General features: G+C 46.2%; 1 protein-coding gene and 1 long non-coding RNA gene across 4 annotated transcripts in view; both read right to left on the minus strand.

The window, feature by feature from the left end:
- Positions 1-1,595: 1,595 nt before the first annotated feature.
- The window catches only part of LOC125757169 (uncharacterized), an 89,359-nt gene continuing 64,506 nt past the window's right edge, over positions 1,596-26,448 (minus strand). The window contains exon 2 of the long non-coding RNA XR_007415094.1: positions 1,596-2,895. This is a non-coding gene — a long non-coding RNA (uncharacterized LOC125757169). The remainder of the gene's footprint in view (positions 2,896-26,448) is intronic.
- The window catches only part of LOC119383215 (tudor domain-containing protein 7B), an 89,141-nt gene continuing 64,288 nt past the window's right edge, over positions 1,596-26,448 (minus strand). For all 3 annotated transcript variants that reach the window (XM_049412450.1, XM_049412449.1, XM_049412448.1), the window contains 7 exons: positions 21,801-21,913; positions 17,680-17,908; positions 13,287-13,406; positions 9,486-9,590; positions 8,874-8,990; positions 7,579-7,739; positions 1,596-2,624 (listed from right to left, as the gene is read on the minus strand). In XM_049412450.1, the coding sequence (XP_049268407.1) occupies positions 7,605-7,739; positions 8,874-8,990; positions 9,486-9,590; positions 13,287-13,406; positions 17,680-17,908; positions 21,801-21,913 (819 nt within the window). In that variant the 3' untranslated portion in view covers positions 1,596-2,624; positions 7,579-7,604. The remainder of the gene's footprint in view (positions 2,625-7,578; positions 7,740-8,873; positions 8,991-9,485; positions 9,591-13,286; positions 13,407-17,679; positions 17,909-21,800; positions 21,914-26,448) is intronic.

Consider the following 26,448-nt stretch of genomic DNA (forward strand, 5'->3'; position numbering starts at 1 on the left):
TTTCCCCTTCGCCCCCTCCGTGCGCAGGGGAACCCTGCGCACGCCTATGTTACCCATAACCTAGTTGCAGCTAAGGGCACCTATATTGTACTGTGAGAGCAAAGAATATTGGTGCAAGAAAAATAGTTTCGGCTGTCAAATTTGTAGTGTGGTATCCATATTTATGTGGTCCGTTGTCGTTTGTTGCGACGAACGAACGAACAAGTGTTTTCAAGAAACAATTATCGTCATCCCTTTCTCTATACATGTCTTTCTACTTTCCTTTAGTTGTGCGTTTATACTACACTATGTTGCTCTTCCAAAGAATTTCTAGAAGTGCAAATGTAACTTCGGTGAAGCATGTTTGTAGCGTACCTCCATCATATAACTTTTAATATGGGTTGTAAAAGGAAGCAATTTTTTTTCTTCTAGTTTGGAGTATGTTTATCAATATCTGAACTAAAAGAGAAAAATTTCTACCGCCCAATTCATGCATGAGAGGGCTAAACAATGATGTGACAGGTGCGTCGCCCCTCCCCCAGATGATTAGGGGAAGGGGCGACGCACCGTCCACCCCTCTCGTGGGCACGCCCATGTCCACAGGGCTGCGATCACAGCTGTTCACACGCAGGGAAGTTCCCTCGGCGTGTCAAACTGCACGCGGCAGAAGGAATGACTTCACGTCCGACCCTCTGGCATGATTGCGGATACAGCACATCGAAAGCAAATAAACATCACAAAATAGTTACAAACTAGTCTGTATATCACGTACGCGTTACAACGCGTGGCGTGCCCTCTCCCTATGGAGAGAGAGGGCGCGCAGCTTCGTGTAGCCGCGCGCTTTCTCCCTCCAAAGGAAGACGACGCGGCGCCGTCTACACGCCACGCACTGACGCGTTGTAACGCGTACGTGTGGTTAGGGCTTAAGGCGTCCTACCTTTGTTCTATACTCATTACGATGTAGGAGTAGTTGGATGCTGCGGTGCCTTCATGCCAACTAGAGAAACCGGAAACCCTCGAGTTGTGGCGTGCTGCAGCATACGAATTGTGGAAGTAGACAGGTTCTCGCTTAGTTTTGCCGGCATACAATTATTCTCACCTACCGCTGCTTGCAGCTTTTTTGCATTATGTGTTGCGTGCAAGGCTCCATCGAAGCTAGAGATTAATATACGATTACGACAGCCTCGGTAGTGGAGGGCTCCGGAAATTTTGACTATATATCGGGTGCCCCTTAACGTGCACCTAAATCTAAGCACACGGGCCTGGAGCATTTTGCCATCGAAATGCGGCCGCCGCGGCCAGGATTGGATCCCTCGACCTTCGGGCCAGCAGTCGAGCACCATAACCACTACACCACCGCGGCGGTTTCGAAGCTACAGATTTAAAAAATTCAAGATAGAAAGTGTTTCACGGAGTTTTCCGCGTTACAATGCCACGATTAGACTCTTCGATTGGCAAGCTTTCAGTTGCACTAAAGCAAACTGGTACCAAAAAAAATTATCCCTCCCTTTAACAGGTCACTCTTTTTAGCAAATTTGCAATTTCAGTGCCACTAGGGGTGTAAAATGCCATACACGTGCACTGTTTTGCCAAAACCACAACAGGAAACCGCAAAAGCCAACAGAAGTCTTTTAGTTTATTTGAGTCAACGAAATAAAGTTTGCATCCATGTGAAACAACTATCAGACCTCTGGGAAAACAATGGTGAGAGGGGGGATTTCAGTAATATGTACCTAAGAAAAAAAAAAAGGAGAGAAAGAAAGAGAAGCAATGTGACTTCTACATAGGTGCTTCTAATGTTTGTACTTTGAACAAGACTAATGGCTACAAATGCAGCAAGAAAAAAAAAAAAAAAAGAAGAGCATCATGTTGAAGGATCAGTCCCTCAAAGCACACCACACTTGCATTGCTTTTACATAGTACAAGATCTCAAACAATATTACCACTACTACCATGTCATGTTAGAGAATGCTTTTATTGACATTTTTGTCAGCATATCACAAAATCCTGCACTCTGTTGTCAGGGCAATAAAAACAGGGCAGCAAATTATCTCCAACACTTTACTAGACAACAACGATAAGGATCAACAAATGCGGTAACACTACCACTAACAAATGTGGTCACACTATGGGACAAGGTAAAGATCACAAAATGCTTACAATATGGGAATGTGTCACTGCATTACTACAAAAGTGCTGGCTGAAAAAAAAAGCTAACAAAAAAAAAAAAACTAGAAGAGCACTGACATCCCAATGACAAGGTCCTGGGCTAGATGCATACGGAAGCAACCAGAGGAATTCTATACCTGTGACCTTATATTAAAAGGTGCGTTGACACAAAAACAATACTGAGGCCTCAAAACTTAACAGGAGCAAAGCCACAGGCCCGCCACAAAGGCTAAAAACATTGTGGCTAGCTACAACTGACAACAATGGTTAAGCTCTGTGCGAAACTGAGGCAGCACCCTCTGACATGGAGTGAAGGGTCTCTGACATGCACTGCTAACAAACATAAGCTCTAAGCTATGTGAAGTGAATATGAAAAAAAAAAAAAGAGCACAACTATTCCCATTTAAGAAAAAAAATCAAAGTTCTTGAGGGCAGCTGAGCTTCATGTTGATACACTGGCTTGAAGTTCACCCAACCTAGCAATTAAGAGAAGAAGAGATGCATTAGCAGAGAACAGTTCTGAGGGAAAAAAAAAGTACAAAATACAGTTGCATGAACTTGCCAGAGTGTCTGGTAGTACCGAACAATTCACAAGGTAAAATTTTTCCAGAAAATCTACCACAATCCCTAGGCGCAATCAGATATTGTATTGGCAATGTCTGTGCAGTGGATGGTGCTTCAATGACGTGCCATGGTCCAGCTATACTGTTTCATACATCAGGCCCAACGCTATGGAGGCTAGCGAGACTTCTTGCAGCAGATGCATTCGCACTAAGAAATACAGCAGACTTGGTAAACAAAAAATCTGTTAAGCGAAACTGCTGCTTAATGAACCAACTCTGATATGATTGGTTTCGTATGTGAATTCTACACCCCTGTTCATCTCTCAGTAAACAGAACTCCTGTTAAATGGAACACATTTCCCTGGTCCCTTCAGGTTCCCTGAGTCTACTGTAGTTCGTTGGATCTTACTGCCTGTAAGGTGATTTTTTTTTTTTCGTTGTTAGGCTTAGTAATAACGAAGATTCCTTGTGCCTTAGAAATAAACAAACCCCATTATATGGTTGTCAATATGTTGTTCTGGATTGCTTAGCGTACTCACTGTTTTTTTTTTTTTTTGTGTTTCAATTGCAGCCCGTTGTGACGCCTCATGCACAGACTAGCTCTTGGCTCGAACGAGCGTTTACGACACCGAAAGACAAGCGAGGGGCCCGCACATCTACTACACACTTTGCAGACTGAGTTTCCTGCATAACTTTCACAGCGCTGCACCTGATGTACGAGACTGAGTATAGAATAACTGCATTTTCATTTGTTTGTTTGTGTGTGTGTGCTCAATTAGCATGGCACTCTTCAACTGCTGCTAGCATTTTTTTTTCTACTGCTAATTTTACGAGTGCCAGCATTACAACACTAAGAAAAGTTTACACACATTGCATCTTCTATAATATCCACAGCCATCACAGTCATGCAGGAAGATGTGTGGTGGTACTGGGTTAGGTGGTATTGAAATATCTTGCATCAAAGCACACATGCCACTTGACGTGAGTGAACGAGAATATTCACAGCTTTGAAAAAGAAGCACTATCTTATGACTCATTATTAGGACTTTTATATTTCACTCATAACTGCAGTCTTGTATAGCCAATGCCTGAGGAAACAGCGAAATACAGTTAATGTCAGACTTTGCAGACCCCCTCGGAACCGTGATATCGTGCGAAAAAAAAAAAAGAACAAATTCACACTTTTTCACTTTGTTGAAGTGATCAAATCACCACAGGCACATCGAAAATATCTCCGGAGGCCTGCCAGTACACTTAGTACGTGTTTTGGTGCTTGGTAGTAAACTTTCGTAAATACATACACTAGCGGCCAGGAACCCCACTCAACCACAAAGTGCAAATCTTAGTCTTCTGACAGGCACCTCTAATCCCAGCAAAGCCCAGAAAAAAAAAATTACTGCTCGCTTGCATGACTGTGCCATAGCGCACATTTGCGATACTAAGGAGCATTTCAAAACGATGATGCTAAACACACCGGCTATGGCGGTAGAACAGACAACTCATCAGGCTTTTCCCCATACACGTGTGTGCATTTATACAGCGATGTGCTGCTGTACGAAAACCTCCACCACTTAAAAAAAAACACAGTATTTGCTGCTGAGTGAAGCAGATCATCCGTAGCTAGTTGTGTGCAGCATGTCGCTGCCATCCCGCCATCACTGCCGCAGCACTTGCTGTACTGTACATATGCACTGCCATGACAGTGTTTACTTCATCCGCTTCGCAGAAATAGTTGACATTGTTCTTGGTGGTCCTGACGAAGACGAAGAGCCAATGGATGGACAGCCACATGAAATGCCAACCAGTGCGCAGACTTCCTCCTGTCTGGTGCGAAACAAAGATGAACGCGTCAGCGGTGACCACATACTCATGCAATGCACGAGAAAATTGGAGAAGGGATTAATCGTGCCTGGCAAAAACACGAGACATACAAGGCTGTCTCTGGCTTTTTGTGCACCTCGATAAAGACTTGCTTCCCAGAATATTTTGCATTTAGACTTCCTCGCAGTTGTAGCAAGATTTAAAGGGGCCCTGCAACAATTTTTCAAGCAATCGTCGAACGTCTTCATTGAAGGAATTTATTGCCTCACGAATCGAATGCCGCAAAAATTTTTAGAAACCGTCAAGTATGAGCGGAGTTGCAGGGATTTGTCGCGTGCTTCAAGCACTTTGTTTCTCCTTTCGGACTAGTGGGGGCAGCACTGAAAGCTACGCAGGGAGGGGGATGACAAGGGGGCAAGAAGATGCGTCCCTTCGTCATGACCTTGAGCACTCTTTTCTTTTTTTCTTCGAGTGTGTGGCTTACTCTGAATGCGATAGTGCGCGCGCGGGCATGTGGCGGCATCTTGGAGCAGCCGTGACCATGCAGCTCAAATTGGCCAATGGCCACATACTTGACAGGGGTGAGACGGCTGAAATCGATTTGGGAGCAGTTTTGGGAGCAGCAAAACTTCAATTTAGGAGCAGGAGAACCTTGTTTGGGAGCAGTTAGCGGCATTTATTATGTCGTTTTTGGAGCTTGAAAAAACAAATTTGTAGTAACTTGGAGGAACAAGCACATATTTTAATCGGCTTAGAATACACATACCATTCAAAGAGCCTTTGGAGAAAGCTTTTTTTAACAGATTATTGCCAGGTATGAACTACACTACCTTTTTACAAACCACGCAATTTATATAACCCTGGTAACAACATATGAAATAGATAAAAAAATTTTTTCCAAGTAGGTTCACTTTACATTTGAAAATAAGAAAAGAAAAAACATCACACTTCTCAAATAATAAAAAAAGTCACAGTTTCACCGCAAGGGGAAGCAATGAATGCGATAGTAACTAATTGTAGTGTTACGCGAAGTAAGGCTGGCAGCTAACTGTTTTGTATCCGATCTCGCGTAACTATAAAACGATGGTGTAAGAAAATACGGCCGCTCCAGGGAGCCATGTTCTCCGCATAGTCACTTCGCTTTGAGAGCGCAGCACGTAGAAGCGTATACGAGCCGCCCGCCCCGCTGTGATGGCTTTCTAGATAGCGCGCGCCAGTGATCGCGACCGCGCAAAGTTCGAAGTTGCTCCTCGCGCGACGGAAAGTGACGGAAATAGCGGGCCGCTAACGCTAACTTAGCGTACGCTATTCGAAAACTGCCTAAAATAAAGCGCCTTCAGCTATCTGCTTGGCTGCGCGGGTGGCGTAGCGTCAAGTGTGCCGCACGCTTTTAATAGGTGATAACAAAAGCGCGCTGCGCCACCGTTCGCTGCCACCTCGTGAGGGACCGCCTTCAAAAATGCGTCGCGAGCGCCGAGAAACCTTACCCCTCGGACACTACGTCGTTACCGCTCGGACACTACACATATTTACAACCGCTCAGAGGCGATTATCACAGCACTATGGAAGCCTCTATTACAAAGGCGCGTAGGACACGCTGGGGCGCGTTAACGTGTTCTGCGAACGTATCCCTGGACGCTGCTTCTAAAGTTACGTTTTCCCACGCTGAAAGTGACGCGGGCTTGAAAATTCTTGATTGTGGGGCCGTTTCAGCGCAGTTCGGCGCAATTTTTATGCTTTTGGAGCAGCTTGGCGCAGGAAAACGGAATCGTATCAAAAATGCGCAATATGCACAGCTGTCTCACCCCTGCTTTGAGCTTATGGGGCGGTCATTTGGGTTCATGGCATAATTTGTCGAGAGAAGGGAATGATTTCTAGCTGACTGAGAATTAATTGTCAATTCCGGGATGCATGCTTTGCTATAATGTATGGCTCGCATGTTCTCAGGAGACTCAAATACTGATCGGCAGCGTTCTCTGACCGGTTCAATAAAATGAGAGCTTAGAGTAATCAAATTTTTTGTAACCTTATGTGAGTGTTCGAACATATGATGTAGTTCAGTAAAAAGTGCTGGAAGCACACAATGAAAGGACAACAGCCGCGCTGAAACATCAAAAAGCATGCAGAATGGGACCTCTGTGAACTTTTTCTGAGCAGCTCTGGCCCCAGTGAAGGCACTGTTATGGTTTTGGCACAGCTTTGTCACATATGTAGCACTTACACCACAAGTGCAGTTGTGCCAAACAGCTGTGCACAACACCTCAAACGAGCAAAGAGTGAACTGCTACACGAAGTTTTCATCAAGCACAGCTCTGGGCTGTCCATCGGGCCCGTGACGTGGCGAAGGGGCAAGGCCTCTCTGTCCCGATGTGGGAGCGGCCCGCTGCGCGCTAATCGCGCGTACCGAAGGACTAAAAGTTGTTCATCCATCCATCTATCATAGGGGGAAGAGGTGCTTGGGCAAGAAGTTAACTGTTTCGCGTTTTGCCCAAGCTTGTTCACATGCACATGATGTAAATAAATTTTGACTTGACTTGATTCAACTGCACCTATTTACACTTTTAATTTATTTGACCTCCTCTGAAGGTTCTGGCCAGCACCCATACGTATATATAGGGCCAAACTTTTGTTATTTATACCCTGAAATTAACTTTCAGAGGATAATTAAAACATTGCTGCTCATTTTGCACACGCAATAGCAGCAGCCTTTGATTTCGTGGCACTTGGTGCACAGCGAGTGCACTGACCACACATCTCGTATAGAAAACTATTTTCGACCTACCTATGGAAGACTGCAATGCAAAAAAGAGTAGCTCAATATCAATTGCACCATTTCTCCAATTCCAAAACCTGCCTTAATTGTGTGCTCCAAAGGTTAAGACGACGAAACATGCTAGCCATACAAGAATGGCTGCTAGAGCAGCACAAAGTAAAGCAAGTGGAACGTGGCGTGTGGGATCCGGATAACATGCAAAAATGCTCTATAAAGTTCCCTCCTAAATGCTGCCACACAAACTAGAAAATTTTCATCAGAGGTGGAGCTCACCTTGAGGCAGATGAGTAGGTGCCTGACTAGTGCAAACCAGGACACCGGGTTTGCTTCAGTGTTTCAATGACAGTGTTATTGATGGACTTCAGTTGGCCCTCCTTGTTTCTCCTGAAGAGCTCCACTACAGGCTCCTCCTTGTCTGTCCCTGCTTTGGTCACCTGCACACATTGACAGCGACAGCTTTAATAAACACACCGTTCACCACGAATGTGCAATTGTCTATGCAACTACTTTAGAGCCTGAGCAAGCTACTTAGAGAAGTGCATCCCAGATGTTGCAAACCACAGGACACACTTCACCTGTCTACTGCAGCGTGGCATGCTTCAGATGCATATAGTTCATTCACAGTCTCTTAAACGTTCAAGGCTCTCACTACACACAATTTAACATTTGCTCCTAACACAACATCTTGCAAATATCACCTTGAGTCTCGCCCAGAATGGTTTGACAACAAATGCTACTTTTAACGTAAACTGCCGGTAAACGTAGCATCAAAACCTATCGATGCTGGAAAAAAACAAAACGGCTCAGATTTCGAATCACACTGAAGTGAGACAACCTAAATTATCAACTTCGTTTACAGTGGCCACAGTTTCTTAACTGCAACATAGTGCTTGCATGACATTCGAAGACCTGAGCAAGGTACACTATGGAGTCAGAAATTGTGATTGCTGTCAGCCGTCACAGTGTTAAAATTTAATAGCGCAGTGAGCCTTCCCTTTAGGACAGCTGAACTCGCTGATTTTTAGCTGAACTCCGCTGTTTGTTCTCTTTAGAGGACCCATCTTTACCTGCACTACAGGTTGGGAATGCGACATGTACAGGCTCGTCCTTAAGGTGAACACAACTCAGTGCGGCCACGCTCCGCAGAGCGCCAGTCCATCCGCCACGGCTTGCACATGAAAACGAAGCGGCACAGGAGCATAGGACCACCTCACTCTTGCTGTACTACAGCAAAAAAAAAAAAAAGCAGCACGCTCCAGCGCTGTGGCAGATTATACGATGTACCTCCTGTGGGTCCTCGTGCGCATGCACCACTTTAATTCGATGCACGGCCACGCTAGATCCACTGGCACTCCGCGGAGCACGGCCACACCACAGTGAGCCGTGTTCATCAAAAGAGTGGACGAACCTGTACATAAGACGGTGTGTGGCTACTTCAAGGGACACCCTTCAGCCCTGACCATATAAGCAGGACTGATTCCCCAGATGTCAGCTTCTTAGAAGTAAGGAACATGCCCAAAGAACACTAATCGCATTTGCGAAGCAGAAGACGTTCGACAAACTCTCACGCGGATGAGAAGTTCTGCATGGGAATCTCCAGAGAGAGAAAGCACTTGGGTCGCAACATCTGCGGACCAGTAGAAGCCGTCCTCTTTCGTAAGGCCTCGCATTTGGCATGGCACAGCCTGTAAGAGTAAAACAATATGACAGCATTGTTATCAAAGCCTTTTCTCCACCATGGAAGAGTATTGAATTTAGTCCTAATTTGTACAAACACAGCCAGAGAAGAATAGTCGTTGAATGAAAGTCATGCAAGTTATCACGGTGTTTATTTTTAAGGAAACCTTACAGCACTGCACTCAGTTATACATGTCTGGTTTATTGAAGAGCTGTGCAAATAGCAAAATTTTGGGTGAAAAGCAAATGGAATATTTTTCTAATATTTCTATAATATTTTTGTAATACTCCCAAGTGAGATTACAGAAAAAAAGTTGCAGATGATCCCTAAGCATATTCTTATGAGATGGCAGCATGAAAGCGTTTCTTTTGGCTAGGATGGTGAAGTGCTAGAGGGCACACTCTTCATAAAAGATGTTACGGGACCCTTTTCAATTAACTTGGTCTACCAAAATGCAAAGGACAAATAGCATCTGCACAGAATCAAACACACACATACATACCTGAAATGGTAAGCGAAGAACAAAGTCTCCCAGGCTGTCAACGTTTCTGAGCTCCGCAATGTAGGCTTTCTCTTCATAGCCACAGTCCACATGCCGCACTTTGAACTGTTTCACAGCCGAAAAAGAGACAAAAGACACAAGGGCACAAAAAACTGAGACACTTCAGAAGACTTCACTGGTCAGGATACTTCACAGAATGGTAATCAGTGTGCAAAGCTCTTTCAGCTGCAACAAACGAAACTGTGTGCGACGCAGGCAAGCCTGTGTTTCTCTCACCTCACAATCGCTCCCTTTTGCTAAGCTAAGACTTAATGTATTGTCAGGGCTTGTAGCTGACGTACCGAAGACTTACCATATAGTACCGTATTTACTCGCATCTAGGCCAGCCCCGATTATAAGCCGACCCCCGAAATTTGCAAGGTCAGAAAAAAAAAAAAATCATCATTGTACTCGAATCTAAGCCAACCCCACTTTCATACATAGTTTTTTCGAAAAAAAAAAAACATATCGGCTTAGATTCGAATAAATATGGTACTATAATCAATAGTTACCAATGCATAAAAGCTTGACAAATAGCCGGAAGTGTACAAAAGCATAAGACGGGAGTGGGGAAAGGGGAACTTCCATGATGAAAATTTTTTCCTGAGAAAATATCTCTGAATATAGCATACAGTAGACTCGTTGAACGGAACCTGAAGGAACCAGGAAAATATGCTTCGTTTAAAAGGAGTTCCACTAACTGAGATATGAACAGGGGTGCAGAATTCACGTATGAAACCAATCACCAATCGTATTAGAGGCAGTTGTTATATTCCGTTAAGTAAGAGTCCACTGTATTTCAAATGCCGTTATTCATGTATTTTCATGTCAAAATGCAAGTTCAACTCTTTCTTTAGATTGTCACCGTTTCTTTACAGCAGCACAGAAAACTTATTCCCACACTTTTGCTCTGAGTTGTGGTTTAGGATACTTGAATATCCCCTTGAAGTGCAATTTACGCATATGGAGATCAGCTCTTTCATCAAAGACCGGCACTCCCATCAGAGCCGCATGTGTGCCATTTTCGAAGTGATGGTTGATGGAAGAGCCATTCTTCCAATCAGTAGCGGCACTCCTGATGAGGAACAGCGGCTAGCAACGATCAGTTCAGGGTGCTGGTAGTTGATAGAAAAGCTTCTCTTTCTGACATGTGCACTTTTTTTTTAACGGTTGCATTTGGTAAGTGGCTGGCAATTAAAATCTGCGCCCTGGCTACCCCGACCCTCCCTTCCCTCCTTGCAACGCCCTACACTTTCTCCCCTTCAACTGTGCCCACACACTATTGAGGTGCTGGCATGCCAGCACTCGCCGAAGCCACCAACCAAAGTCTTGTTGTCTACCGTGCTGAAGTGAGCTTGAGCCAATAGGCCCTCCGTACTCCGCCAGACTGGCAGCTGGGCCAGTAGCCGTGCCACTGTTGTGCTTGATGATTGCGCCATCATGCTTCGTTACGAGTGCTCTGGGCCAGAAAATTTTCGGCACCTATTCACAGTAGCGTGCAAGAGGGCTACCAATGCCATTCTCCATGCTGAAAAAATGCACTACGCGATGCGACGCAAGCTTGGAGTTTCTCAACGGGTGGTGCTGCAGTGGCAACTGCAGTGTGACCGAACTTTCACAAGTGATGCCAAGCGCTGGGGGTTTCCTGGGCTGAATGCTTTCTGGAGCTGGCAGCACACGTGAACTAACTACGCTATCGGGCTCTGCTGGTGACATGCTAATTGTCATGCAAAAAGCCCCCATCTGTTTTGGAAACTGAATGCCAAGGGTGTGCACTATCAAGGTCCCCAGGACATGGCATCGAAGTTCATGAAGAGGCTGGTTTGACGATGACAAGCGAGCTGTGTAGTCATTCCAGCGACGACTACAGTCAAGGAATGTAAGTCTTATGCGTGTCGACAACATTCGAGGTCGACTTACAATTATGTGATATGGTATTCCCATATAGACCTTTCAACGGAGAGAAGGATCACCTCCTTTCTGGACTGTCACGCAAGGAGTACAAAAGCTGATGTCACAGCCTTGGCAGTGCGTTTACGGGGTGTCACGCATATTAGAACAGCCCACAGAGGATTTATGGCTGCACCCAGGAGCCTATGTTGACAAGGTGCATAGAAGACTGGCTCAAGCACACACACAGTTCAAGGAGTTGCGCGACTACTGTCACGGGGGCAGTAGCAACATGGAGCATACCTCTCCTGAAGGAAGCGGCTCGGGTGAGGTCAGCACAGCTCGAAGAAGGCATTGTCCAAAGGGAGTTCCACTAACTGAGATATGAACAGGGGTGCAGAATTCACGTATGAAACCAATCACCAATCGTATTAGAGGCAGTTGTTATATTCCGTTAAGTAAGAGTCCACTGTATTTCAAATGCCGTTATTCATGTATTTTCATGTCAAAATGCAAGTTCAACTCTTTCTTTAGATTGTCACCGTTTCTTTACAGCAGCACAGAAAACTTATTCCCACACTTTTGCTCTGAGTTGTGGTTTAGGATACTTGAATATCCCCTTGAAGTGCAATTTACGCATATGGAGATCAGCTCTTTCATCAAAGACCGGCACTCCCATCAGAGCCGCATGTGTGCCATTTTCGAAGTGATGGTTGATGGAAGAGCCATTCTTCCAATCAGTAGCGGCGCTCCTGATGAGGAACAGCGGCTAGCAACGATCAGTTCAGGGTGCTGGTAGTTGATAGAAAGCTTCTCTTTCTGACATGTGCACGTTTTTTTAACGGTTGCATTTGGTAAGTGGCTGGCAATTAAAATCTGCGCCCTGGCTACCCCCGACCCTCCCTTCCCTCCTGCAACGCCCTACACTTTCTCCCCTCAACTGTGCCCACACACTATTGAGGTGCTGGCATGCCAGCACTCGCCGAAGCCACCAACCAAAGTCTTGTTGTCTACCGTGCTGAAGTGAGCTTGAGCCAATAGGCCCTCCGTACTCCGCCAGACTGGCAGCTGGGCCAGTAGCCGTGCCACTGTTGTGCTTGATGATTGCGCCATCATGCTTCGTTACGAGTGCTCTGGGCCAGAAAATTTTCGGCACCTATTCACAGTAGCGTGCAAGAGGGCTACCAATGCCATTCTCCATGCTGAAAAAATGCACTACGCGATGCGACGCAAGCTTGGAGTTTCTCAACGGGTGGTGCTGCAGTGGCAACTGCAGTGTGACCGAACTTTCACAAGTGATGCCAAGCGCTGGGGGTTTCCTGGGCTGAATGCTTTCTGGAGCTGGCAGCACACGTGAACTAACTACGCTATCGGGCTCTGCTGGTGACATGCTAAATTGTCATGCAAAAAGCCCCCGTCTGTTTTGGAAACTGGAATGCCAAGGGTGTGCACTATCAAGGTCCCCAGGACCTGGGCATCGAAGTTCATGAAGAGGGCTGGTTTGACGATGACAAGCGAGCATGTGTAGTCATTCCAGCGACGACTACAGTCAAGGAATGTAAGTCTTATGGCGGTCGACCAACATTCGAGTCGACTTACAATTATGTGAATATGGTATTCCCTATAGACCTTTTCAACGGAGAGAAGGATCACCTCCTTTCTGGACTGTCGCAAGGGAGTACAAAAGCTGATGTCACAGCCTTGGCAGTGCGTTTACGGGGTGTCACGCATATTAGAAACAGCCCACAGAGGATTATGGCGGCACCCAGGGAGCCTATGTTGACAAGGTGCATAGAAGACTGGCTCAAGCACACACACATTTCAAGGAGTTGCGCGACTACTGTCACTGGGCAGTAGCAACATGGAGCATACCTCTCCTGAAGGAAGCGGCTCGGGTGAGATCAGCACAGCTCGGAAGAAGGCATTGTCCCTTCGGCTTTGACAGCCATACATCCTGCTCGTCACAGGGTCGTCAGTCATTGAATCAGTACCCTGCAAGTCAGAGGTGGAAGAAGAGAAGAAAATGTAAGCGAACAGATACTGTGACATGCGTCAAGAACTTGTGGAAAACAACCAACGAACCAATCGTGGTGCAGTAAATACTCACTTGAAGATTCAAACAAAGTATTTATTGTGTTGGCTTAAAATACTGAAAAAGAGTAGCCTGCTTTTTGTTGGCAATGGCGTGTTTGACGACTGCGTCCTCACATAGTCCAGGCGATCCACAAGTGAAAGGCCGGTGCCTTCAATCGCGCTGCAGTGGCGGCGCGCAAGGGCCAAAGCGGCTACGACCTCAGCTGATGTCGGGAGCGGGGCACCATCAGCGCTTGCGGGATCCACCTCGGCAGCGTCTTCATTCGGCTGCTCAGCGGTAGCTTCGGCGACGATCTCTACATCCGTTAGCTCCGCCGTTGTACCAGTGCTGTCGTCACCTCCAACGAAGTCTTCGATGCACATGCTTTGCGGCTCCGCACCAACAAAGCTCTCCAGCTTGCTCCACGTTTCGGCGAGCTCGCTTTCTTCATCTGCGCATGCCAACCCAGCTTCCTCGGATTCTTCCACTGATGCTTCGTCAGCGCGTCCACCAAACTCTTTTCGGCCTTGGCCTTTATGTCGGCTTTGTTTTTGAGCAGAGTACTCAATGTGCTCCTTGGTATGCCTAACCCGTCCGCGACGCTCGACTTCTTCTCACCATTCTCAACGCGCTGGATTGCTTCCAGTTTTGCTGCAAAAGTCAGGGTCGTCCGTTTCTTCGCGTCTGCAGCCATCGCTACACACACCACAACGCGCGGCAGGCCTAACACACGAGCACAACAACGACCGATGCAACGGATGCCTGGCGATACTAGCGATACTATCAAGGAGGAGCTGGTGCAACAAGTGCAGTGCGTCGTTGCTGCAAGGCTGCGGCGTGCGTATGCCGCTACGTTCAAGTGGCGCACTCGGCGCCATCGATGTGTACAGCAGTCGTAAACGCCCACCCCGCTACCGCTATTTTCGATAGTTGCGGGAAAGTTCGCCGCCTGTCAACGGAGCGCGGCGGGAAAGCTCGCCTACTTAGGACTTTTGCCAGTGACTGTTCCACACTGGGTTGGGTTTTATCAGTGTCAAAAAGGGCCCCAAACCACCCCTCAGGCATGACGAGAAAATGTTTCTTGTACACAGGATTCACAATAAGGCTGAAAGCTCATTAACATCTCTTATCAAACATAGGCCTACCCCCTGCCAGAGGCTCTTCCCCGAAGAAACTGGCCAAGTTCCCACACAGATTTGCCATTGGCAAATGTTGATATAAATCATGCAGGATCTTTATTCAGTGTGCTCCTTCATACTATATTACTGTGTGAATTAATTGACCCAATCAACTAAATGGGCTGTATCAGTTAAAAATGTAAGTTAACTTTTGACAATAATTTCACACTTCCAAGAGAAACCAATTGTAATCTCCATTTCCACACAAGAGATATGAAACGCAATGCAACAGGCAGAGCCCTCACCCCGAGTGTCACCCCACCCCTCCAGAAAAGTGAAGGGCGGACAGCAAAGGTGAACACTGCACTCATATTTCAGCTCACTGTAGACCTCAAACTATTACTTCGGAACGATACTTCTGGAAGGCACTTCACTCATTCTAGAGCATTTCTTGAGGCATTGAAAGAAGCTGCTGTTGTGCATTCTTGAATGTAGATGAATTTATTCTGGAACTTATGGAACTACACAGTCAAACTTGACCTGCGAGTTCAGGTTAGCGAGCAACGACCGTACTCGCCGCTGTTATTGTAGCACTACACAAGTTCACCCATTGAGATTTGAGATTGATAACTCAATAGCTTTGGCAGCGCTCGGTCCCCTCAGTGCCGTGGCAATGCAACAATATGACAACTGCCCCTTGAAAGTATCTAAAAACGCATCTGCCACCCCAACATCATGAAGGAAAGAAGATGGCTTTTAAAGGCTAGTTTTTCTCTGTGAGACACAATATTAATGAGAACTAACAGACAATAATGCCAAGGAAAGTATAAGAGATGTTACAGTCGAATCCCACTATAACGAATACCGCTACAACGAAATTTCCGCCATAACGAATAATTTTCGACTCCCCGTCAGCCACCTATAGAAGACAATGCGAAAAAGGTCTCGTCACAACGAATACTTTTTCTGGGTATTTCTGCTTGAACGAAGTTTTCGCGAGTGCCACCGCATAAGGAAAAGGAGCTTGCCTAGGACTGCCGCGGAATTCTGCTAGAAACTCGACCATTTCTCGTTTCCAGAGCCGTGCGGCCGCATCGCAAGACCCGTGTTATCATCGGAGACATGCTTTCTGCCACCACACGCATATCCCGGTAAATTATTCGCCACTGAGATGCTCGGCGACAGATCGTCCATCCGCCATGATGCTGCCGGCAGGTTTGATACGCGTGCGGGCCGCGGAAGAATCGTTCAAATCAAATCAAATTTTATTCATTCATAACACAATGTACAAGATAAGGATATACAGAAGGAGGTCCCGTAGTGTAAACTGAAATGGGACCTCCTATGCAATATTAATATTTGATTGGCAACGACAGTAGCAAAGAATAGTAATATTACAAAATTCAATAATAATGAGATACAGATACAAGAAAAAGACGGTGTTGTCATAAACTATGTGTCATCGATAATAAAAAAAATATAAGTGCAAATAACATAAAAAGAGAAAAAAATAGAGAACAATGGTGGGAGTTCTTCAAGAACTCCCACCATTGTTCTGACGTACACAAAACAAAACTACTGCTCGTCATTACAAGCCCTGCGATCATGAATGACATCCATGGAGTATTGAAGGCACACGTGCTGCCAGCGCGCTCTTAGTCCAAGCGTAACTACACTGTGCCGCAACCGCTGCGACCACAAACGCGTTCGGGTCGATGCGATCATGGGCTACCATGAAAGTACACGCGCTTCCAATGTACGCGCACCAACTCAAAGCAATGCTGCAGTCAAAACAGCGGTAGACGCGATCACAGATAGCAACGACGCAGTTCTGAAGGCACGCGCACGGCCACAGCGCACAGGTTGAAAACAGAACTACCGTTTGCCATAACCGCTGCGCAGAAAACTGCGGTCGCTATCGTCGTGATCATCGATAGCGAATACGCTCAAGTACGCAGCTAACACACCGGAAGAAAGATTAAAGGCAATAAAGTCGTAAAATGGTGCGAAGCGTTTCAGCTTTCCTTTCACTCGCTTATGACTGTGGTAGTGACACGGCCGCTCGATCTCCCCCCGTAGTGCCGAGCTTCGGCACTTCGTTTTCAGTTAGCCTCTAGCGAACTTTGGCACGCTCCTTCGCGGCGCTGTGCACTAAGCAGGCTTCGAGGGTAGCCTGCATATCGTATTTGCTCGTGTATAACCCATGTGTACAAGTCGTGTAGTGACACAAAGCCGCCTTCCTTGCATTACCGTGAAGCCAACTTGCGCACCGAAATTCGTGTATAACCCGCAACCCAAGTTTAGCGCTAAATTTTCTGTATAATTTTGTGCGTGTTATACGTGAGACAATACATTCAATCAGTGTGCGGCCACATACGTCCGAGTCAGCGAGAGTTAAATGCAAAGGACAATGCACGCGCTTGCCGGGACCAAAGGACGAGTCATTAGTCAATTATCATTAGATCTTCCTAACTATTGTGGTCTGTAGATGAAATTTCTCTGCAACGAAATTCGGCAACAACGAACTTTATTGTGCGTCCCGTCAATTTCGTTGTAGCGGGATTTCACTGTATATGTAATAATTGGGATATAAATGTGAGGAAAGTAAAGTGGACGGGGGAAGGGTCTCGTTCTGGCAGACTTAATGCCTTCAGGTAGTATGCGAGGAATTATTGGTCAGCTGCCAGCTCATAATAAAAAGATCACGTGCTACGTGACACCAAAAAGCAGAAAAAGAGCGATCCACACTCGCCGCCATGGCTGCGATCGGCGCTACTCCTAGGTTTAAATGCACATATATACCCTATAAAGTGGACGGGAGGATGACCGCCGCCGTAGCTCAGTGGTAGAGCATCGGATGCATTATTCGAAGGTCGCAGGTTCGGTCCCTGCTGGCTGCAAGTTATCTTTTCATCCACTTTACTTTCTTCAAATTTATATCACAATTATTACAAATAACATCTCCTATACCTTCCTTGGCATTATTGTCTGTTAGTTCTCATTAATATTGTGTCCAAACATCATAGAAATTCAGACTGCGAGCTTGACACTTTTACGAGACACACCACCTCACCTTGCAGTAGTCATTGAAGGCCGTCATGATGTTATTGAGTGTCTCAAGTCCTGGTCCCACAACTTGCACCCACACCGTGCCAGTGGGGGTAACGTGGCACAGATAGCACCGTCCCACACAGCCCTTCTCAGGCAGCCGTGGTGTCATCAAGCTTAAGAACACTACATGGTTCAGGTTGATGTCCTCAGTTCCCCATGTGTCAAACAGGATTACAGAGACTGGATCTTCCCTGGAAGGCATGAAGGAGGGGAAAAAAAAAAGACTGTCACACTAATTCGTACAACTGAGGGAAGATAAATCTGCACTACTACGTTTACTAGTGCGGTCAACGTCCGATTTTTTTTTTTTAACTCCCCAAGACTGCGAAATTGTCCGAAAAATCAAATTCATGCCGTTTTCCGTTGCCCAAATGGTCAAATCGCCACAGCCACGTCCGAAATAGCTCAAGGCCCGCTGGTGCACTTGTCAGGCATTTCGGTGCTTGTACAGGCACGGCCGGTCTGGAGGCGCGCGCTCGCTCCTTCCTTTACGGCCTGCGCGCGGGGGGCTGTTGCTACCTATGGCCGCAATTTCGTGGGGGCGCTCCGAGCCAACTGCTCCCTAACTCACTCCCGGCCGTTGCGGAGGCTAGCGCGCGCAGGGAGTGCTCGGCTTCCGACTTACCGTGGCGCTTTTAGAAGTTACTCTATATGGTATTCATGGTACCAATGCAATAGAAACATGGTAGCAAGTATATATGATGACTCTGGTAAATTCCGCTTTACAGAAGTGGTGGCGCAGGCAGCTCATAAGCCCGCTTCTGTTGCTCGGCAAAGCATCGACGCGGTTATAACACAGCCTTGTTTTTTTTTAGGTTTCTGTAACTTCGAGAATAAGTAAGAGGATGAACATTGCATTTGGTTGAGGAAACGGTTTAATCATGGTTTAGGAAATGTTTATTTCAAATTTATGTGCCGGACGTCGCTGTACTTGAAAATAACAAAATTGCACATTTTTTGTTGGAGGCATCTTAATTCGTGCTTTAATATTGCAACAAATATTTCAAAAAAGTGAGAGTCACTGCATAATGGGGACGGCCACGCTGCAGACGAAGAGGAAACATAAAAAACTTTCAGGGAATCCTTTCAATGGGAAACAATGTTTTCCTTGGTACTACAACAATATGCGCATGGAGAACTGAAAAAAAATCACTGCTGGTAAAACACTGTAGTGACGATCACAGTTTAAAGGAGTCAAGTCTGTCACAGCCTGATATGCTTCCGCGAGGGCTTGTGAATAAAACCGGAAGGCTTGTCATTCTCATCTGTTAACTTTTTTGTGTAGTTAATAAGAAGAATCCGGAGAAACTTCTCAGAAATAATATGAGCCAGCACTCTCGCGTGACTCTTGTCCACACTTTCCGGACAGTCCAGAAGTGGCGAATCTTCAAGGTATGGCTCAACAGTCAATTGCAGAGTCTCGAGGATTTTCGTTCGAGGAAGATATTTGACTGCTTTCTCGAAGAACGTCACAATTGTGTCCAGCATTGATAGTAACTCCGGCTTTGGGTAGTGTAGATCATAGGCTTCTTGCTGACCGAGAAAATGCTACAAAGGACTGCTCATTTTGTTTGTCGTCGCTAGCATGGCGCATGTTTCGTAACCGACATCAGTGATGAGTTTGGCAATGTAACCACCTACATATACCAAGCCTCAATAGGCAACAGAGTTCGGTGGTTTGCGAGGAGGTTCTCGCAGAGCTTCAAGTTCCTCAATAACATCTTCCGGAATAGACACCGCCGCTTCTTCAATGTTTTCGTCGCGAATGCCCATGTCTTTTGAAAGTAGCGCCTTTTCCTTGACAATGTGGGTCAAAGCAGCTGTGACGGCTCTTGCGTCTAGCGCGTCATTGGCACCGCACATTGCCCTCAATTTTCCAAACAATGCCTCTATGGGATCACTGTTAAATTTCTTCGTGAGCACATAGTTTACTCCTTTTCTCAGAAGAAATCGGACTGTCTCCACTGTGGACTTTGTGGTGAAAAGCCGGGCAGTGTACGTCTCGTCTGTAAAGTTTCCAACGCCAGCGGCGACAGAATTAAGATTCCTGGATGCGCCTAATGTAGCCTGAAAATTCATTTTCCAGCCACAGCAATCGGCTGTAGTCCTCAGGCATTTTCGCCTCCATCGAATATAAGGTGGTCGTGTCTTAAAAAATATTGTTGTTGCTAGTAGCGCTGCGTGTGCGTCTTCTATTGCCGAGTGCCGAGAAAGGCAGACTGTCCCCACACGCACCTGTACTTCCTTCACCGCTTGCTACAACCGAAAGAAGTAATTAGCACGAGAAATTGGCCGGGCAGAGCTGGTTTACAACACGAAGTGCATGCGGCGATACGCGCTTTGGGCGGTTGGCTCGCGACGCCCTCACGCGGAGCGCGCCGTCGTGACTGTATAGAAAAAGTTCCATTGTACTCCCGGCGGCTGCTCAGGCCGTAAGGGAAGGAGCGAGAGCGCGCCTCTAGACCGGCCGTGGTACAGGCTCTTGCGACTATGTTCTGTACCAGATGGGAACTCTGCTTATTTAAGTACACGCAAAACCACCATATGCAAATTTGCACGTGATGACAAGTGCCATCGATAGCACCAAAGCACGGAAAAAATTACAGCTCTCTCGCACAACCGTGCCATGGCATATAGTCGCAATACCAAGGAGCGTTTCGAAACAATCACACGGACAACAAAAGCTGTGGCAAGAGTGCAGATGAATCCTCCGGCTTTCTCTGATGCGTGTACGCACTAACTACTGCATGAAAACCTCTGCTGCTTCATTAAAACGTAGCCTTTTCTGCCTCAAGGAGCCGATCGTTGTTAGTTAGTTGTGTTCAGCACATCACCCAATAAGCTCACGCAGTCATCGCTGGGCCACTTGCTGTACCGAACACGCGCCTTTTTCGTGCGTTTTCGTCGTGCATTTTCTTGCGTCCGTTAAAATACAGCTACCACAATGAGAATCAAGGCTGCAACCTTGTTCTCGGAAGCAAAACACCACAATGGTGGCTGATCACACTTCCATTGCTATTATCTAGGCCCTCCAAATGACAACTGAATCGGTCATACTAACTGCTCCCATATTTGTACGTGTCAACAGTTTTCTGGAGACATTCACACCTCTTGGGGCAAAGTGACTCAGCTCGTATATATATGCACAAATCAGCATTTCTTTACTTTTGTCATGTCTTCCCACCAAAATGATGTACAGTAAAAGCTTGTTAATTCGACACCCGTTAAACCGGAAATTCGGATATTCCGGACGGCTCTATTGGTCCCGAACAAAGTGCATGGTTATCTATGGGACCAAACCTTGGTTAATTCATCAGAATTCGGCTCCGCACCACTTAATTCGAACAAATGCTGACTGCTGCCGCTACAAAAAAAGTGTGTTAAAGCAGCGCTGGCACCACTGGAGTGAAACCAAAACATGGGTGGCATCACCATCGTCATCAACTAGTGTCAAAGCGATGCTGCTCGTCGCAACCGCAGCGGACAAAACTGCAGTAGACAAAATCATAAGTAGCAACAACGCATTTATGAAGGCTCGTGCGCGGCCAGCGCACACGGATTGAAAATGTAACTACAAACCGCAGTTGCTATCGACGAAACCATCGATAGCGACTACGCAGTTCTGAACGTACGCGGCTACCGCAGCGGTAGATTAAAGGCAATAAAGTCATAAAAAGGCACGAAGCATTTCGGAGTTTGTCGTTTGCTTACTACTCTGGTGGAGCGGACTTTGGCACTTTGTTTTCATTTGGCCTCGAGCTTTGACGCACACATTCGTGGCAGCCAGCTGCACCGTCCCTTGGTTGTTCGTTTGCGTGTGCCCCAGAAAGACATACGAGAGTTCTTTCTACGGAAATAAATGTTTTGTGCGTATACTGCTGCTTGAAAACAGATTGCGCTAGTTTTTTTATGATACAAAATTTCAGGTGATATGAATAGTTTCGTTCCTTCTTGAGATTTGTATCACTGATATTCTACTGTATATACTATTGCCACCATGTAACAAATTTCTGAGCTCAGAGTGCTTTGTCATTTACTGCAACTGATGAAGAATCCCATAACACCAGGAGGCTGCTACCTCACCTCTGTAGGACCTCAGCAACCAAAGTCTTCCCCAGAAGTAATTCACTGAGGATGTCAACCACACCGTCATAGTCTGCATACTCAACCAGCCCATCCAGTTCACATTCAATTGCCTGCAAGAAATGCAAAGATGACTCTCAGTTTAGGAAAAATCTCGCTCAAGAAAAGGCACATGAAATGTTTGATACTTCAAGAACTACAACTTGTACCGGAAAACTAATTACATATTTGAAACCAGCACACAAGTTACAACCCCACAAAGTTTCAACAACATCGACCAAGAATTAGAAAAAGCTTTTGAAAGAGCAACCTCTTCCCCTATCAGTACATGAATACGTTCAACTCTGTGAAACCTGCATTAAGAATTTGCTGAAGCTATATCTTGACCATTGCAATATGTTGCGTGTACTTGACCCCACAATTTGCTGCATTGTGAAGCCAACTTTCAGAAATCTCTACAACTGCGCTTGAAAGCGCCGAGTTTCGAGGCTGCAAGGTGATAAACGTGGGGTTAGTGGCGACTTCATGACGCCGTCTGACTACTGGAATCGCAGCAGAAAGTAGGACAAACTGGACAGCAAAGGGTTTCAGCATCTGAAATTTCGAATGTCACTAGATCGGGTACATGGCAGTCCACATGAAGGAGTTAAAAAAAATCCACATTATTAAGCACGTCCAAAAAATCGCTTCATACAGTAGAACCCCGCTGATACGTGTTTGAAGGGACCGTAGAAAATAAACCTAAGAGATGGGAAACGCAAGAGCCGAAAAACAGGAAAAACGACAAAATATTTAGTGGTACACAATTTTATTTCAATGCTTACGAGCAGCACAAAAATTGTCGCACTCAGCCACGATCTGGTTGACTGATAGAAACGCAGAGCTGGGGACGGCGTCATCCACAGAAATGTAATCAACGTATGTGATTTTTTTTTTTAACGCCAACAGCTGTACGCATGGAAGAACTAAGCACACAAGCACACACAATCACGACCAGCGCGGCGAATCCGACCGCGAACCGCGCACACGACCATGCGAAGTCCAACCAGCTCGAACTCCCGTCCTCTGACAAATAACGATGATGATGAGTCTACGCCAACGCGATGGCAGAAGTGAATGCCAATCTCGAAGGCCTTGCTTTCGTGAGCAATTACGTCATAGACGCCATCTTTGCAATATGAATCTCGAAGGCGATGCTTTCGTTTGCGTCAACCGAAAGATTCTCTTGTTTGCGCCTCTCATGCGGCTGATGTTACGGTCAAACCAGGCCAAGCTGCGTGAAAATGCACCATGGCCTGCTCTCTTCGGTAGTCACTCAGTCGGCTCCGAGCGCACTTCGCGACGTATCATACGGGAACGGTTCGACACTTACGACGTAACAGTGGGGTTCCCAATACATTGTATCCTATAGGAGCTATGCCGGGACCGGCGAAAAACGACGTAACAGCCGGGAAAACGCAACAGAAAGGAACGTAACAGCGGGGTTCTACTGTATTTGACTGGACTGAAACACAGTAGAAGCCCCAATATGAATGTATACAGTAAGTACTCGTAACCTCATATCTGCAACTATCACAGATTGGGCTATGCTGGAATTATTTTCCCCCATGTGATTTCACCTCCCTCTACCCTCTTCGCATATTACTTCGAAATGTCTCACCATACTCCTAAATGTATAGTCTAGAATCTAGACATCCTTATCCAAAAGCTTTCCTACTGCATAAATCGCTAAAATAACTGCAAAGAATACCGCATACACTCGACTAAGGGCCATGCTTGTGTAAGGGCTGCTCCAAATGGCAGCGCCGTCGCCTCTCGCGTATGGCGCATTTCGCAGGAGCCACCAGATGGCAATAGCTGTCCTGCAGCTTCGTCGTGTGGCACTATCTGTGAGCTTCGGGCCCTGGGACTATCTGGGAGATCTTGTCACTTTTCTCACCAGCACCATTGATCCTTTGTGCCGCCTTTCATTTTGACAACTGCCTACTGCGCAACCGCTTGCGATGGAAAAGCTAGACGCCAGATATCCCATTGTTAGGTATATATGGCACGATTGAATAGGTTTTTCCATACATGGATCAAAAACTGAACAAAAATTTCACACTTCTGTGGAAGGGCCGCACCCCATCAAAATCGCAGAAAAGAAGTGCAGCCCTTACACGAGTGCATACGATAGTTTTTCCTACACGCGATGCATTGACAAATCTCAGAATGCAGCCATTGGCACCTTGGTGGTGCATGAGACAATACCGAAGAAAAACATTCAGTGATGGTGTCCCCAGAAGAGCTTGAGGATATACAGTCAAAGCCCCCTACAACGAAATTGACGGGACGCACGAAAAAGTTCGTTGTCTCAGAATTTCAGTTGCAGCAAAATTTCATCTATAGACCAGCAAAAGTTAGGAAGATCTGATGATAATGACTCGTCCTTTGGACCTGCAAGCGCATGCATTGCCCCTTGCATTTAACTCTCGCTGACTCGGATGTACTTGGCCGCACACCGAGTGAATGTATTTTCTCATGTATAACACGCACAAAATATACAGAAAGTTTAGCGCTAAACTCGAGGTGCAGGTTATACAGTAAAAGCTTGTTAATTCGACTCTTGTTAATTTGGAAAATCGGTTAATTCGGACACGTCATCTGGTCCCTGTAAATATACACATCACTCTATGAGACTGGGCGCTCGTTGTTTCGGACAGATTTGACCGCAAATCGGATAATTCGGCGACTTTCGGGCCGCTGGAGAGGCTCGAAAACGAAAAGAACAAGTCTTAAGGGGGGAAGAGGCACTTTGACATGAAGCATCTTTTTATTTAAGTTAGGATAATGAAAACTTCGGTGATCATGTATTTACATGTGTAAATATCAAATATGAACTCTGTTTTTATGTAGCCCTTACGACAATTTTTTTAATTAATCATTCATTAAAATTTCGTTTAATCACTTTTTCAATAAATTGGCTACTCGGATCCTGCTGAATTGAATGTCATTGCATTCTACAGTTATCAAAGAGTGCAAAAAGCAATTTCATGGTTCTAGCTTTCCTACAACAAAAGTTATGAAGCTTCAAAATCCGCCATTCGATTACCGAGAAAATGTATTTTTGTTATTTCTCTCTTGTAAAACTTACGCTTTTCTATAGTAACATATGACACTTTGTTTGCACTCACTAAACATCCAGCTTTTCAGTAATACAAAAATGATCAAAATCGAGTGTACCAAAGCTGAGAAACGCTCGCTAAAAGAATGAAGGTGGCCAAAAAATTGAAACTGAGAAAAAAGCAAAAAACAAAACTCTGTATCTTCAAGGAGCGCTACACAAGTAAAAATGCTTTACTTTGCAAATAAATGCCTTAGAAGACACCAGGAGAGTAGCCTATCACATTTTCCAATCGAAACGGCCCCAGTGCATGTCATTTCAAGCAGTTTGTTGATTGCGGAGAAGTCGACGATGCCGTAGTTAGCCGCCGACGGGTCAGAGCCCTCGCACGCTGTAGCGAGCGTGCGCAGCTTGCGCTCGCTAGCGGAAGTTGCCGATAAGCCGGAGATCTTATCTTCAGTCTTTTTCTGCTGTTGCGCACGATCGGTGCTAGTCAAGAACGTCGTGTCGATCCTTCTACCACGCTTCCTATCACTGACGTCGTCGAGGCGGCCGCCGACACAGGTGAAGTCGGCATTTCGACCGATGAATCGCGTTCCGCCACCACGCCGTCCTCCGCTGGATGCGCTTCTGATGCACCCGAGCCGTGATCTCGCTTCTTTTTTTTTTTTCGAATTTATGAGCGCTGCGCAACTTTCGATACGGCTTCGCCACGATCAAAGTTCCAAAACGCGGCCGAGAGCGTAGGCCTAATTCACTCCCGGCGGCTGCGGCGCACTTCGTCTAGCTCACTTGGCGCCGTGCCAGTAAGCCGCCGCAACGTGCAGTCTTTGTTGAGGATGATAAAAACGCCTGCTCCAGTTTCTTGCCAGCTTGCGCGGGTTGGAACTTTACGGACGTAAATCGACGAGAACAACACAGTTATACTACGGCGACATCAACTTGCCGCTTTACGTGCACTGTAGCAGACAGCGCGGGAGGCCCGACGAATCGGAAGGCGTTATTTAGTCACGTGGGCTCACTGTGCCAATAGGCTCACGCGGAGGGACCTTTTTTTGGCGCGGATTTTCTACGTGAATTCTGAGTGGACGGAAACAAGGGCGGCGGGATATTCAAGAAAAAGCGCGGCTCTTTCGAATGCGACCAAGATGGCTGCCGTAGGTAACGTAGAACGGCAACAGCGCGGCGCTGAATAAGCCCGTTTTTTACGCGTTCATCGCTAAAAATTTAGCTCGCTGACGGCACATAAAATGCTGTCACGGCTAAAATACTGATCTAAGACGCATGAAACTTGGCGAGGTTATGCATCAGTAGCGGCAGAATCCAAATAAAACATTTTCAAAAATTCGATTTTTTTTCTGATTTTCGGTCTCAAAGACCCGCTTCCCCCCTTTACAAAAGTGAAGCTTAAACGCAGCATCACCATGGACATCAATTATCGACTTGGCTTGACTTGAGACTGGTTGAACACCTTTTCTTCGCGTGTGGGTTTGGCGGTGCCATTTTGTTGCTTTGTTCCCGTTGGTGTGCTGCATCATTGAACGC

This window comes from Rhipicephalus sanguineus, chromosome 2 (assembly GCF_013339695.2).
Source record: "Rhipicephalus sanguineus isolate Rsan-2018 chromosome 2, BIME_Rsan_1.4, whole genome shotgun sequence".
Lineage (NCBI taxonomy): Eukaryota > Metazoa > Arthropoda > Arachnida > Ixodida > Ixodidae > Rhipicephalus > Rhipicephalus sanguineus.